Source organism: Hypanus sabinus, chromosome 4 (assembly GCF_030144855.1).
Source record: "Hypanus sabinus isolate sHypSab1 chromosome 4, sHypSab1.hap1, whole genome shotgun sequence".
NCBI classification, from domain to species: Eukaryota; Metazoa; Chordata; class Chondrichthyes; order Myliobatiformes; family Dasyatidae; genus Hypanus; species Hypanus sabinus.
Window position 1 is genome coordinate 142,509,264 of NC_082709.1, and position 16,166 is coordinate 142,525,429.

At 39.2% G+C, this 16,166-nt stretch overlaps 1 protein-coding gene across 1 annotated transcript in view; it reads left to right on the forward strand.

Annotated features, from left to right (window-relative positions):
* The first annotated feature begins 249 nt into the window (after window positions 1-249).
* The window catches only part of LOC132393234 (cytochrome b-245 heavy chain), a 35,583-nt gene continuing 19,666 nt past the window's right edge, over window positions 250-16,166 (forward strand). Inside the window, exons 1-8 of the mRNA XM_059968232.1 lie at window positions 250-294; window positions 6,390-6,485; window positions 6,582-6,692; window positions 7,284-7,368; window positions 9,112-9,251; window positions 10,147-10,328; window positions 15,349-15,478; window positions 15,587-15,679. Coding sequence (XP_059824215.1) covers window positions 250-294; window positions 6,390-6,485; window positions 6,582-6,692; window positions 7,284-7,368; window positions 9,112-9,251; window positions 10,147-10,328; window positions 15,349-15,478; window positions 15,587-15,679 — 882 coding nt within the window. The remainder of the gene's footprint in view (window positions 295-6,389; window positions 6,486-6,581; window positions 6,693-7,283; window positions 7,369-9,111; window positions 9,252-10,146; window positions 10,329-15,348; window positions 15,479-15,586; window positions 15,680-16,166) is intronic.

Consider the following 16,166-nt stretch of genomic DNA (forward strand, 5'->3'; position numbering starts at 1 on the left):
ATTATCTAGTGTTAACAAATATTAAACTATTTGTGCAATAATAAATCAGAAGGAACTCAAAAGATCATCACATTACTCACTTCAATTTTTCTTTTGCTTTGTATCTGCATTAAACAAAATAATTAGATTTGCTCATTTAATTTCTACTGAATATAGAAGAATATTGGGTAACTCACAAGTAGAACTCTCACTTCCTTATATACTTGGTTAAATTAACTTGAACCCAGTGAATTGACACTCATTTTGAATATGGGAAACTGCTTGGTGAATGAGGGAGTTTCCATCTTTGTAATTGTAAGTATTGCAATTGTTAAATCAATGAGAAAGTGTTTGAGTATATTGCTTGCTGATATATTCTTCAGATTAAATTATTTGATTACTAGGTTTAGCACATTGTGGGCTATGGAATCAATTTATTTTCAATCAAAATATAAATATGAGAGTGATGATTTTGCTGCTTAAATGTTTTCAAAGCTAACAGTGGTAGATTAAACTATTTCACCTCTAGCTGTAATTCTTGATGACTTTAAAAGTAATGCTATATTTTTCAATGAGCATAAATATAAAACTGGATAAACTATCAGCGATACTCATAAATTTAGATGTTCATTCTTCAGAAACTACCCTATTTCGAATGATCACATAGAGAAATAGTTATAAAATTGGTCAGAGTGGTGTTGTCAATTAGGAATAATTTCCTTGCAATATTACTTTAGCTAATTGCATGCATATTAAGTATAGATTCAAAATATTTTCTTTATGTATAGTGTGCTCAAAGTAAAATTGATTTAATAAGAAATAAAATGTAACTGTTGGAGAATAACAAACAGAAAATTATTCTAATGAAGGTAATTGCAGTATCTTTATTTGGGTAAGGGGAATACGCTTTGCAGTTGTTGTTATATTAGTGTATTTATTTTCATTATCTTACCTTATAGAATTTATATTTTCTTTAAAAATATATGTGTTAGTATAGCAGTTATGTAGCTGATATAGTAGTTCTTAGGCTTAGACTAACAGCAGAGAATGAGTTGACATTCACTGAAGTGGCTCCAGACTTGGGTTAAAAGGTTTTTAAAAATTCTGAAGAAATTGCATTTCCACAAAACATAATCCATTCCCTAAAGTATTTTAAGGGAAGGAAATCAGCATTTACTAGTCCATATGAGACACACGGCCTCAGAGAAATAAGCTAATTTCTTAATTATTTTTGAAGTGGTTCTGGGACCATTCTTATCAAAATTGTTATGTAGAAAACAAGAAATGTGTTGCTTTGTATTAGGAAGATGCCACTTAAGGGTAATTAGAGTGAGGCAGTAATGAACAGCCTCACCAGCAATGCAGAGATGGGAGCTATTGTTCTGAAAAAACTCCTATATTTGATTTGCATTATTACTATACCACACTGGAGTGTTTAAGAGCTTTATTCCATTAATGTGATCATCTGAATTGGACAGGTTTGAAATTTATTAAAATGAGTGCTAAAGCTTTGGTTTTGTTAATAACAAGTGTAACTAAAATAACTGACTGCAGAGTGAAGAAATTTACAAAGTGAAACAGGAAGTTTTCTATTTTTATTCTGCTTGCGATTTCTGAAATTAACTTTTGTGTAATAGTTTCTGATGACTTGACCATCTCACACAGGTGTTTAATGTAGGAGGGGTAAGGGATGACCTCCCCCACAGAAGTGTTAAAAGAGAGTCTCTAACCATCTATTTGTTGACACTACCATTGCTGTATTTCCTATGATCATCTTCCCGGGGGTCGTCGTTGACCAGAAATCTGCAACATAAACACTGTGGCTTCCTGAGTAGTTCATTCTGAGTCTTTAGTGCGTGACTCTCTTTCTCATAGACTCACCACTATCTACAGGATATAACTGAGGAGCATGATCTATTTCTCTCCCCTTTTGACTGACTGAGTGAAACTTCAAAAGGTTTGACACCATCCAGATTGACACTTCAGCGTGTACCCTGTATTGTACCGTGTATTGTATGTACCAAGATCTATCCAAAAACACCTCCTAAAAACATAGCCTCTGCCACCAAGAAGGACAAGGGCAGCAGCTATGTGGGAACACTCAACAGCCAGTGGCAATACCATCGTGGGAAGACAGCAGTGTTCAGGAAGGCAGCTCATTATTACTTTATCAAGGGCAATTAAGGGTGAATAATGAATGCCAGCCTTCTCAGGAGAGCCTAGATCCTGAGAAAATGAATTCTAAAAGGGACAGGAAAATAATTAATACAAAAATCGATGTCAGAAGGTTGAGCACTCACCATAAAAAAATATGACGGTACTGAATCCTAGGTAACTGTTAAGCAGGTTGATTATGTCAAGTTGTTTCCTTAATCTGAATTCTTTTAATAAAGTTTAATTAATTTTTCTTTGACACATCGCCTCATGTTATGTTTTGCTTCGATCCCACAGTTCTCTTAGAGCAGGATTGCATGCATAGCATAAAGTTAACAGTGTACTTGCCACTTGGAATGGAAACAAAAGCCTTCCAGTCAAACATCTATTCTCACACTATTAAACCATAGTTATTCCCAGGGCTAATGCAACTTTTCTAAGTCTGCAATAAAAATCACAAATTTTGGCAGTAGTTATTTTCTTACCAACTATCATCTGCATCAGCACTATTAATACTTAATCCTCGCCATAGGATATGGTTTCACAGGTGTGGGGCTGTCCTAGTGACTGGTAACGATAGACTACAGAAAGGATCATACATTTTCAACTCACTGGCCATATATGGCCACCAGGATTCAAGATCCAGTCTCTGAAGTCTCTCACTTCATCATTTTGACAATGAACATCCTGTGGAGAGGAGATTATCGATCCATTTATGTATTTTAAGAAACATGACAGATTTGAGATTTTACACAATATTTCACAAACTCTACAAATGCTTGTGTGATTTGCTACTAGAATGCACACCAAATGCAAGCACAGGCCTGGCTAAGTACTCAATAAAATTCACTCCATTTTTTAACCAGTTTTGTATTCCTGAGTAACACTGCTTGGTTTTGCTGCTTATTAAGATGAAAAGTGGCCTTTGTTGTGTCTATTGAATCTATGTGATTGATACATTATAAACACTAGAAATTCTGCAGATGCTGGAGATCCAAAGCAACACGTTCAAGATGCTGGAGGATCACAGCTGTCTAGGCAGCATCTATGGAAATAAATAACAGATGCTGTCTTGGGCCAAGACTTCCTCAGGACTGGAAAGGAAGGGGGAATATGCCAGAATAAAAAGATGGGGGGAGGAGATGTAGGGCAGCTGGAAGATGATAGTTGAAGCTTGGTTGGTGAGGAAGGAATCGCATAGGAGAGGAAGGTGGACATTAGGAGAAAGGGAAGGAGAAGAGGATACCGGAGGAGTGATAGGCAGATAAGAAGAGACAAGAGACCGGAGTGGGGAATAGAAGAAGAGGGGAGTTGGTGAGGAATTTTTTTACAGGAAGGAGAAGTCAATGTTCATGCCATCAGGATGCAGGCTATCCAGACAGAGTATAAGATGTTGCTCGGTCTCTTCATGGCACAAGAGGAGACTATGAACCAACAAATTCTCTTGTGGGCATTTGGGCTCACTCCAGAAGCCCAATCAGTGACAGAAGCAGTGCACAGTGAGGTTTCGCGCAGGTCGGCAATGCTTGTTTAAAGGTACAGAAGGGACAATTGGGGAGGCCATTGTTGGGAATAGGCCATTGATGAGAGTAGGAGTGTCAGGCTTTGGCTCAAAGGAGGCTTCGACTCACAAGAGGCATTGGCTCTGGGTAATTTCTATTAAGCTTCCCTTCTTTTCTCTTACTCTACCTAGTACAGCAAATGGCCATTGTGTGTTCTTCATGCAGGATGTTGGAGCCCTGGGAGACCCAGAGTTTCCCAGAGGACTACATCTGTGTGAAGTGCATCCAGCTGCAGCTCCTTGAAGATCGTGTTAGGGATCTGGAGCAGCAGCTGGATGACCTTCAGCTTGTACGGGAAAGTGAGGACATCATCGATCAGAGTTACAGGGAAGTAGTCACCCCAGAGTTGCAGGAGGCGAGTATCTGGGTGGCTGTCAGGAGAAATGGAAATGTGAACAGGCAGTTAAAACAGAGCACCCCCATGGCCATTCCCCTCAAAAATAAGCACACCATTTTGGATACTGCTGTGGGGGATGATCTCCCAGGGGAATGGCACAGAGACCAGGTTACTGGCACTGGGCATGGATTCACAGTGCAAAAGGAAAAGAGAAGACGGGAGCGGTAGTGATAGGGGACTCAATAGTGAGGAGAACAGACAGGAGATTCCGTGGACGTGAATGGGACACTCAAATGGTATGATGCCTCTCAGGTGCCGGGGTCAGGTACATCACAGATCACATCCACAACACTTTGGAGGGGAAGGGAGAGCAGCCAGTTGTCTTGGCACACATTGGTACCAATGACATAGGGAGGAAAAGCAAAGAGGTCCTGAAAAGAGAATTTAGAGGGCTAGGCAGAAAGCTCAGATTACAATGGGAAATAAAAAAGACATGCCAAAAGGGCAATGTTATGATAGTCTTGGGAGATTTCAACATGCAGGTTGATTTGGAAAATCTGGTTGGTAATGGATCTCAAGAGAGTAAGTTTGTTGAATGCCAATGAGATGGCTTTTTAGAACAGTTTGTCGTAGAGCCTACTAGTGGATCAGCTATACTGGATTGGGTGTTATGTAATGAACTGGAGACAATTAGGGAGCGTAAGGTAGAAGAATACTTAGGAGCCGGTGATTGAGTTCAACTTGAAATTTGATAGGGACAAAGTAAAGTCTGACATAGGAATATTTCAGTGGAGAAAAGGAAATTACAATGGTATGAGAGAGGAGTTGGCCAAAGTAAGTTGGAGGGAGATGCTGGCTGGGATGAGAGCAGAGCAGCAACGGTGTGAGTTTCTGAGAAAAATGAGGAAGATGTAGGATAGATGTATTCCAAAAATGAAGAAATACTCAAAAGGCAAAGTACTACAACCATGACTGACAAGGGAAGCCAAAGCTAATGTAAAAGCAAAAGAGAGGGCATACAACAAAATAAAAATTAGCAAGAAGGTAGAGGATTGAGAAGCTTTTAAAAAACTACAGAGAGCAACTAAAAGAATCATTAGGAGGGAAGGGATAACATATGAAAGCAAGCTAGCAAACAACATCAAAATGGATAGTAAAAGCTTTTTCAAGTATGTAAAAAAAATAAAAGAGGTATAATAACAGATGTAGGACCACTTGAAAATGAGGCCAGAGCAATAATAGCAGGGGACAAGGAGATGGCAGATGAACTAAATGAGTATTTTGCGTCAGTCTGTGGAGGGCAAAGTGTGAACTGGTGTTCAGCTAACCATTCTGTGAGGTTAGCTCACCTCCCTGCTGAAATAGCTTCATGGCTGCGGACTCTGTGGTTCATGTTTTGTGTGCTACTTGTTTACTTTTTTTATTGTTGCACCATTTGTTCTTTTTTTCCATACAAGGGGTGTTCGGCGGTCTTCGTTGTGTGGAGTTTTTTTTTAATGGTTTCTATTATGTTTCTTGGTTTTGTGGCTGCTTGCAAGAAGATGAATCTGAAGGATATATATACATGTATATAAAGCATATACATACTTAGATAATAAACATACTTTGAAATTTGAACCTTCTCCTTACTAATAGCAACTATACCTACTTATGCCCCCTGACACTCACAAATTTCCAGCATACTGCTAGTGTTTTCCACAGTGAAGACTGACAGAAAATATTAAGTTCATCCACCATTTCTTTGCCCCCCATTACTACCTCTCCAGCATCACTTTCCAGCAGTCTGATAGCCACTCTCGCATTTCGTTTACTCCATATATATCTGACACATCTTTTGGTATCCCCCTTTTATATAATTGGCTAGCTTACATTCCTATTTCACCTTTTCTCTTCTTATTGCTTTTCTCGTTGTCTTCAGTGGGTTTTTAATAGCTTCTCAATTGTCTAACTTCCCACAATTTTTTGCTGCATTAGATGGGCTCTCTTTTGCTTTTAAGCTGTCTTTGACTTCCCCCATTGGCCACGGTCACATCATTTTCTCTTTAGCATACTTTTCCATCTTTGGGATGTATCTATCCTGTGCCTTCTGCATTGCTCCCAGAAACTTCAACCACTGCTTTTCTGCTGTCATCCCCACTAGGATCCCCTTCCAATCAACTTTCACCAGCTCTTCTCTCATGCCTCTGTAATTCCCTTTACTCCACTGTAATACTGATACATCCGACTTTACCTTCTCCCTCTCAAATTGCCAGGTGAATTCTATCATATTATGATCACTGCCTCTTAAGAGTTGGTACACATTAAGTTCCCTAATCAAATCTGATTCATTACACAATCCCCTTTTTTTTCTTTTGCAGCTGGTGTGGCTTGGAATAAATGCATTTCTCTTCGTTAATTACTTTTTTGTCTATGAAGATGGACAGAAGTTTTATTACACACGAGAGCTGGTTGGGGTGAGTTGATATGCCTTTGGAAGCTATAGTCTTGGGCTGTGGTTTATTTCCCATAGATTCACCGGAACTCATGCATCTTTCTTTCAATCCACTTAGTCTGCTCTGGCGTGGGCTCGTGCACCTGCTGCATGTTTGAATTTTAACTGCATGCTGATTTTGCTACCGGTCTGTCGAAATCTGCTGTCATTCATAAGAGGATCCTGTGGGGTAAGAGGCTAAACGACATCCTCAAGATTGTACAAAAATATCCTACTTCCACTATCTTACTGAGTTTCCTCGGGTTTTATGTCACATTTTGAGAAGTTGGGCTTTAGGGACTCTGACAGTAGTATTTTTGATTGAAAACAGTAAAAAAAAAATAAGCTCTGCGGGATTTATTTCAACCTTTAATTGTATAACTGTTATGCAGGTAGTAAATCAGTTACCCCATAAAATCAAGGCTGGATTCTGTAACAACGTAATGCATGAAATTTGGAAATTACAGTTAAGATGCTCCGTTTGCTCTTAAAGCACAGAACATAAGACAACACTATGCTGCACCACTCAATGAACATCACAAAATATCCCAGATGCTGGAAATCTGAAACAAAAACAGAGAAGTCCATAAACACTCAGCAGGCCAGACAGCATCTGTGGAAAGAGAAACAGAGTTAACATTTCAAGTGCAACTGTATTGCTGCTTCACCGAGAAAGAATTCTTGGGTCCCTGGATGGTGGGAAGGGTAGAGGTTAAAGGGCGTGTGTTGCGGGAAAGTGCTACAAGATGCAAAGTGCTTGGTAACCTCTCTTCTACTTTAGTGCTGCAGACACACTCTCAGAAGACAACTGGACAAAAACATCACCTTTCATAAACTGGTAGCTTACATGATTGCTTTGCATACAGGTAAGTTATAGAACACTGCACGTCAGTTATAGCATTGCCAAACCCTTATTATGTTTGAGTTTTACTTTTTTATGGAATTAAAGTCAAGAAATCAAATTAAACAGTTTCAAAGGTTATGTATATTTTCTGGTCAAACTTTAAATAGAATGTACTTAATTAGAACATTTTTGATTAAATCAATTAAAGAACATTGGCAGGGATTAATAAAAATATTTTCCATTAAGAATAAAAGAAGTGTGAGAAATGTAAAAGAAATGCAACTGCCACGTCATGAGCAATAATTCAGGTCAATGGAAAGATCAGTCTTGTCTGAACATTGCTGTGGATTGTGATTATCTTTGTCAACATTAATATTCCATACCTATAATGGGGAAGAATCCTAAACCGTGAATGCAGTTTTGGTGGGTCTGTCATGTGTTTGAATCTTGAAGTCAGAAACTATAGCTCTATATGTTATGGTGAAGGATTGACAATATTAAGATGAGTAATTCTGGTCCCTCACTTCAGATAATAAGGTGTTCAGGTCTGAGATCTAAACCTTTGAACACTGACGAAGAAAGCTGTGACCTCAGTTGTAGTAGAATTCCCTGACACCAGACACAGTTATCTGCTGTTTCTCTATCAAGGTTGCTCTGGACGTCAATACTTTTGTCCATTAGTCCTTCAGATTGAATCACTGGAGGGAATGTTCGGCTCCTTGGAGGGTGGGAAGGAAGGAGATTGTAAGAATTCTGTATGCTTTCTGGGGGTCATTTGCTGTTAATTATCATCCACATAATTACGATAATATATTAGTAGTTAAACCTAGTTTAAAGAACAGTTCCACTTGATAGCTCTGTTGTCAATGCACCCCCCCCAACCCCCCAACTGCACTCGTAGAACTGGGGAGATAATTAGCCAATCCGTACTTCCTTCGCTTTTGGACACAAAGCAAGTTGGGTAGCCTCCAGCATTGTATCTGCATTAGAATTCTGTCTTGCTTTCTGTCAGGATCACATGAATGCAGTCTTTCACTGACATCAGTTGCAGAAAACTAAATTGACCGATGTCTGGATAATATGAGAGTGAGGATCACAGGAGAAGACCAAGATACATCACTTACTTTCTGGCTGAGGGTGATTCTAATCACCTTAGCCATGTCTTTTGAACTCACAACTGATCTCCTCCATCTTTGAGGATGGGGATGTTTTGGGAGATTCCTCCTCCATACAAGGCCGCAAGTGTTTATTAATGCATATGATAGGACGATTGACTCGTAGAACTACCTTCATTCAACATTTGATGTTTGATATCTCAACTTCCATAGCAACACAAAGAGAAGTAATGCAACATCTGGGTGCTACAATAGATTTTCAGACCTTTATTATGGAAGCTCAGTCCATTGCCATAATGACGCAGGGTGCTCTGTTCAAAGAAGTTCGAATAGTTTCATGTCCTCCAAGAAACTGTAAGGATTGGTCAGACTCCATCACAGGCGAATTTTAGTTGCTGTAGTGAACATACACTGGACTAACTTGAGTCGGATTGTACTGTTATAATTGACTGTGTTTGAGACTTTGGTAAATAAATGATAGGAACATTAAGTTCAGAACTGTATATGAGCTGAATTCATTGATTGTTTATTGCCCATTATTATCTGTTTAGTTCACACTGCCAATAGACAGACACATTACTTTTGATGATCATTTACATAATTCAATATTATACAGGGTTTAGATCAGATTATGCATTTTTCCTTCACAGCCATTCATATCATCGCTCATTTATTCAACTTCGAGCGGTTTATGGATAGCCAGCTGGGTGAACATGGACAACTCAACACAATCTTGTCAAAAATGGGAGGAAACGAAGGTTACCTGAATCCAATTCGATCCAACAATACGGTAGTCTTCAATTGTCTTTTGATACCTTAACAAAATCAGGGGGAAAAAAATCAGTGTATATGCTGGACAAAAGGAAAATAAACTAAAGGAAGTAGCTCCTGAAGTCAATTCAGCAGAAAATGTACAGAATAATAGGGGTTTATTGGACTGCAATATACCATTACTTTCTTCTCAAGACTTTGCACATACATTTGGGTGGAAGCACCTTTTCAGAGGGCCAGATAAGTGTATATTTCAGTATCCTGCTTCAGTTCTGATTTATGTCAAATTTCACACATCTATCGTGAGACTGGCCAGAATTCACCTTGCTTTACTTGGGCAGATGAGGTGATTTACAGAACTGTAGGAACAAATGTGCAGCACTTGATTCCACTTGTGAAAGCAGAGATGTGGCCGCAATGTGCATCTTAATACTCACTAAAAAAGGCCAGATCACTGATATTCATTGACAGCTTGTCACATTGAAGGGGATCAGAATGAAAATGCTTGCTCCTTGGTACCTGTCCAGAAATACATTCTGGGGAGCAGGAGTGAGCTAACTTCTATGATAAGTTTTAAACATTTTAACAAGGAATTTTGCTGTGCAATACTAGGCCTTTAAGGCCCACCATTCACATATATAAGAAGCCCAATGGCTCCTATAGATAGCTAACAGGGACGCCAAAACAAAAAAAAAAAATCACTACTGGGAAGGCCCCCAGTACTACTGGTAGCATGTCATCCAGTTCCTACCCTCATCCTGCTTTGCCTTGCCAGGATGAATTAGATTGAATCCAGAGGAAACATTGTTTTTTTTTTGTTATTTCTGCCCTCACATGCTGAGTTTTCCCTTCTGTTTTGCTTTTGCTATCTTTTATTCCAATGACTGGTCAACATGACAGTCTTTCTTCTCCAGAATCCTACTGAGGTGGCGTTCGTAACCCTGGCAGGCCTGAGTGGAGTAGCCATCACTCTGGCTTTGATCCTTATGATAACATCTTCCACAGAGATTATCAGGCGATCATACTTTGAGGTCTTCTGGTACACCCACCACCTGTTCGTGGTCTTTTTTGTTGGGCTCGTGATCCATGGAATTGGGTATGTAGCATACACATATACATATATATATGTGGAGAATGAATAGCTTTTATAACAACTCATGTGCCGCGTATATTGCTGTAAATCTCTTTAAAGTAACATATTTATTGAAGCACATTTGTACTAACAAGTGCTAAAGATTTCTTTGCTGAGGAGAATTGGCAGATCAGGATCCAACAATTTTTATCATTAACAATCTGAATTCTCATGCCATGTGTGAAAAGAAAATAGTAGCCTTAGAGAGGTTACGGAATTCTCTACCCCAGTTATACCACAGCATCATTTACAAATAGGGTCACTGTCATGGCGGTTATTGTACTGAGAAACACAAATCCTGATAGATGAGAGATACTGATTTCATTAACAATTATAATTAAAAGATAATTATGTCATTGTCTGGGAAGACATTGTCAAAATCATGGAATTTACAGCACTATTGATAATAAAGGAAACAAATTGTTCATAACTGGATACCATAAACAGCAAAAATGAAGGCTGAAGCATCTGTTTTGTTGCTGAAAAATAAGAACATAAGAAATAGAAGCAGGAATAGGCCATCTGGCCCATCGCACCTACAACACCATTCAATAAGATCATGGCTGATCTGGCTGTAGATTAAACTCCACCTGCCTGCCTTTTACCCATACCCTTTACTTCCTCTACTATGCAAAAATCTATCTAATTAGTCTTAAGTATATTTATTCAGGTAGCCCTAGGCAGAGAATTCCATAGATACACTACCCTCTGGGAATAGCATTTCCTCCTTATCTCCATTCTAATCTGCTATCCAAAATCTTGAAGCTATGTCCCTTATTTCTTGTCTCATCTGCAAATGGAAACAACTTTTCTAACTCTCTCTTATTATCCTTCACAGAATTCTATGTTTCTATAAGGTCCTCTCTCAATCTTCCGAATTGCAACAATCATAGTCCAAGGCAGCTCAGACTCTCCTCACAGGCTAAACCCCTTCATCTTCAGAATCAACCAGGTGAACCTCCTCCAAAGCCAGTTTATCTTTTCCCAAGGAGACTAGAATTGCACACAATACTCCGAGAGCAGGCTCATCAATTCCCTTTAGAGCTGCAGCATAAACTCCCTACACTTAAAAACAATCCCTGTAGCAACAAGCGCCAACATTCCATTTGCCAGCTTGATATCCTGTTGCACTTACATACCAACCTTCCATGATTCATGATAAGCACCCCCAAGCACAACAACAAGCTGCAATCTTTCACTATTTAAATAATAATCTGACCTTCCATTTTCCCTTTCAAATGGATGGCATTACATGTACCAATAGTGCAGTGTATCTGACAGACCCCTTCTTACTTACCTAACCTGTCGATTTTTTCTCTGCACTCTCTGCAACCTCTGTAAAATTTGCTTTTCCACTCAAATTAGTGTCCTCAGCAAGCTTAGAAATGCTACACTCAGTCCTCTCTTCAAATCACAAATGTGTATTGTGAATAGTTGCAGCCCATCACCCCTTTCACCACTGTCTGCAACTAGCGAAGCATATATTTATCCCAACTCTCTGCCTTCTATTGGTTGAGCTATCTTCTATCTTTGCTAATGCAATACTTCATCTCCAGGCATCCTTGTCTTATGGATAAGTCTTTTATGTGGTACCTTATCAAGTGCCTTCTGCAAATCCAAGTATACAGCATCCACCTGTCCCCTTGAATCCACTAAGCTCATCAAAGAACTCCAAAGAGGACTACCCTTCCTGAATCCATGTTGTGTCTGCCTGATGGAACCACTTCTCTCCAGATGTCTCACTATTTCTTCCTTAATGAATGCTTCAAGCATCTTCCTGAACCCAGATGTTAAACTAACTAGAGTCACCTGCCTTTTGCTCCCATTCTATTTTTAGACAATGGTGTGACTTTCACTGATTTCCAATCCACTGGGACCTGCTCAGAGTGCAGAAAGTGTTGGTAAATTATCATAAATGCTTCTACTATATCTTCCGTCATTTCCTTCTGTACCCAGAAACACCATCTATATGGACCAGGGAACTTGTCTACCTAGTTTGCTCAACATTTCCTCTTTAGTATTGACAATGGTATTGAGGTATTCACCTCCAATCACAACCATAATATCTCTGTTTGGCATGTTAGATGTGTCCTCCAGCATGAAGATCAGCATGAAATCATCATTCAAAGCTTCAGCTATTGCCACATTACATAATATTAATTCCCCTTCTCATCTTCCAAGGGACCAACATTCATTTTATGAGCTGCCTGAGACTTTTTCCACTTGATATAATTACAATTATTTACTCTTGTTTTTATATTTTGGGCCAGTTTACTTTCATAACTTATCTTCCTTTTTCCTATGGTTTACTTAGTGTTATTTTTTAAGTTTTACCAATCTTCCAGTTTCCCACTACTCTTGCCACCCTTGCATGCACAAGCTTTGTAGTTTGATACCTTTGTTTATTTCCTTAGTTAGCAAAGGCTGGCTTTCCCATTTTTCCTGCCCTTGCTTTAAACTGGAATTTTACTGCTTTTAAGCACTGAAAAATCTCTTTGTAAGTCTTCTGCTTTTCAACTGCCCCACCATATAGCTTGTATTCCCAGTTGACACTGGCCAACACTTCTCTCGTCGTGAATAGTCTCCCTTGTTTAAGCATAATACATAATATATTTTGCCTATCTCATGCTCAGGACTAGATCCAAGATAGCATATTCTCTTGTAGGTTCAATAACATGCTATTCAAGACATTTGACAAAGGAATGTCAGTTAGTGCATTGAGTTTAAAATACTGTAAGGTCTCACTGAAACACAAGATTCTCAGAAAATGGCAGACAGATATGGAAAGAAGCTTGTTATGTTGCTCAATACTGAGATGGGGTTTTTTTTATGAATTATGAATCTGTGAAGTTGGAAGGCTGAAGGTACTGAATACTTAAACAAATTCAAATATGAGACTGATTTGTTTTTGGTCAACAAGGGAATCAAGGAATATGGAACCTGGCATGAAAGATGATACAAGGCTGAAAATGATTTTATTTAATAAAGGTCTAATGTATTTATTCAAGAGAGATTTCAGAAAGAGAGCAGGCCTTATTTAATTTGCCAGTATTACATTCCATCAGCAAATTACTGCAGTGTCAGTTTGCATTATGTGCATGGAACTTGAAATGGGCCATACACATTTAACCTTTAGATTGTGAACAGTTGTTCTAAGGTGAATCACTAGAGCATAGTAGAACAACAGTCATGTTAGAACTTGAATCCAAAGGCCTAAGTTATTGATCTGAAAGCAAGAGACTGACTCTCACTGATACAGAGGTGCAGCTGTTAATGTGCTAAACAGCACCAGCAACACAGGTTCAATCCTGGCAGGCAGGCAGACAGACAGACATACTTTATTGATCCTGAGGGAAATTGGGTTTCGTTACAGTCACACCAACCAAGAATAGTGTAGAAATATAGCAATATAAAACCATAAATAATTAAATAATACGTAAATTATGCCAAGTGGAAATAAGTCCAGGACCAGCCTATTGGCTCAGGGTGTCTGACACTCCGAGGGAGGAGTTGTAAAGTTTGATGGCCACAGGCAGGAATGACTTCCTATGACGCTCAGTGTTGCATCTCGGTGGAATGAGTCTCTGGCTGAATGTATTCCTGTGTCTAACCAGTACATTATGGAGTGAATGGGAGACATTGTCCAAGATGGCATGTAACTTGGACGGCATCCTCTTTTCAGACACCACCATCATAGAGTCCAGTTCCACCCCCACAACATTACTGGCCTTACGAATGAGTTTATTGATTCTGTTGGTGTCTGCTACCCTCAGCCTGCTGCCCCAGCACACAACAGCAAACATGATAGCAATAGCCACCACAGACTCGTAGAACATCCTCAGCATCGTCCGGCAGATGTTAAAGGACCTCAGTCTCCTCAGGAAGTAGAGATGGCTCTGACCCTTCTTGTAGACAGTCTCAGTGTTCTTTGACCAGTCCAGTTTATTGTCAATTCGTATCCCCAGGTATTTGTAATCCTCCACCATGTCCACACTGACCCTTTGGATGGAAACAGGGGTCACCGGTGCCTTAGCCCTCCTCAGGTCCATCACCAGCTCCTTAGTTTTTTTCACATTAAGCTGCAGATGATTCTGCTCGCACTATGTGACAAAGTTTCCCACCGTAGCCCTGTACTCCGCCTCATCTCCCTTGCTGATGCATTCAACTATGGCAGAGTCATCAGAAAACTTCTGAAAATGGCAAGACTCTGTGCAATAGTTGAAGCAGTAGACATTGATTCTGCCTGCGTGGAATCTGCAAGTTCTTCTGGTGGCTTTCCACGTTTTCTTTTTCCTTTTCCTCCTACATTCAAAAGACGTGATAGTAGGTTAATTGGATGTTGTAAATGACCCCAAATGTCAGGAGGCAGGAGAATGCTGATGGGCACGTGGGAGAGAATAGATTAGGGGAAATAAATGAAGATATGAGACTGCATGAGATGGCATCAATTCAATGGGTTGAACAGTAATTTGAAAATAAAAATTCAAGAACTTTTTTTAAATCTGAAATAAAATGGTGGAAATGTAATGTGCGAATCATCAGGTTTATGTGCATCTGCTGTTCTTATCTGGCCTATAATCGATTCTTACTTCTTTCTGAAGTGCTTTAACCATTCCACTAAGCTCAGAGGCAAGTTGCTCGGGGCAATGAGTACTGGTCAAACCCCACAAATAAAGAAATACATAGAAAAAAGATCTGATTCATGACCCTAAAATTTGAAATCTATTTGACAGAATTAAAAAGAAAGTAGGGAAAATGATGTTTATATTTTTTTTACATTAAATATGGTTAAAATCCTTTCAGGGTTCTGGTGACCCTCCAAAAACTAAGACTCCCTTTTCTCATTTTAAATTGACAAATGGCAATAACAAAGCTTTTTTAAAACAGTAGACAATAAGTAATGCTTTGTCATGCACCTGCTCTTAATCAAAAGTCACACCCGATGCTTCTTTGAAACTTTCTGACAAGCTACTTTTCCTTCCAGGCAAATTGTTCGTGGTCAAACAAATGAAAGTTTGAAGGAGCATAATGCCACCTTCTGCAAGGACAAGTACTCACAGTGGGGGTCTGATCCAAAATGCCCTTGGCCTAAGTTTTCAGGGAATCCACCAATGGTATGTAAATATTTGTTTACTTTTATTATAATACTATTTCTTTAAGATAATTTAATTACTTCAATCTATTATACACTTTCCTACAAAGCCTAATTGATGCTTTTACAGACGTGGAAATGGGTGGTTGGTCCAATGGCTCTGTATGTCTGCGAGAGATTTGTACGGTTTTGGAGATCTCAGCAGAAGGTTGTCGTTACTAAGGTAAATATTTCTTTATATGAAGTTTACAACAGTACGTCTCCTTGTTATAGAAAACTATTTTTAGTGTGCGTGTGAAAAGCATATGAGAGTTCCTGAGGTAGAGCTCTTGTTATTATTTCTAAAGTAAAAACCTCTACCAGGAAGGTTGTGCTCTGAACTGCCCCATGCATTATGTTGTTTAGCCGTTAAATTTGACTCCTCCTCCCACTGGCTGCACTAATAAACGAAGTCCTGAGTGAACCACTTCAGTGCTTCTTCCCGTAAAGCACAGGGGAAAGCAGGCAGAATTTCTGGCGGATTGCCTCTTCCGCCTCGATAGTTTTAGAGTGGAACTTGAAGGGATCTAAAAGCAGTTGGACAATCTCCACTGCAAACTGGGAAGCTACAATACTTGAGAACAATGAATGAAAGGTACCTTTTCAAAAAGGAAAGGGAACAAAACTGGACATTGAAACAGTTCATTGTATATACAATTAGTTATTATCTA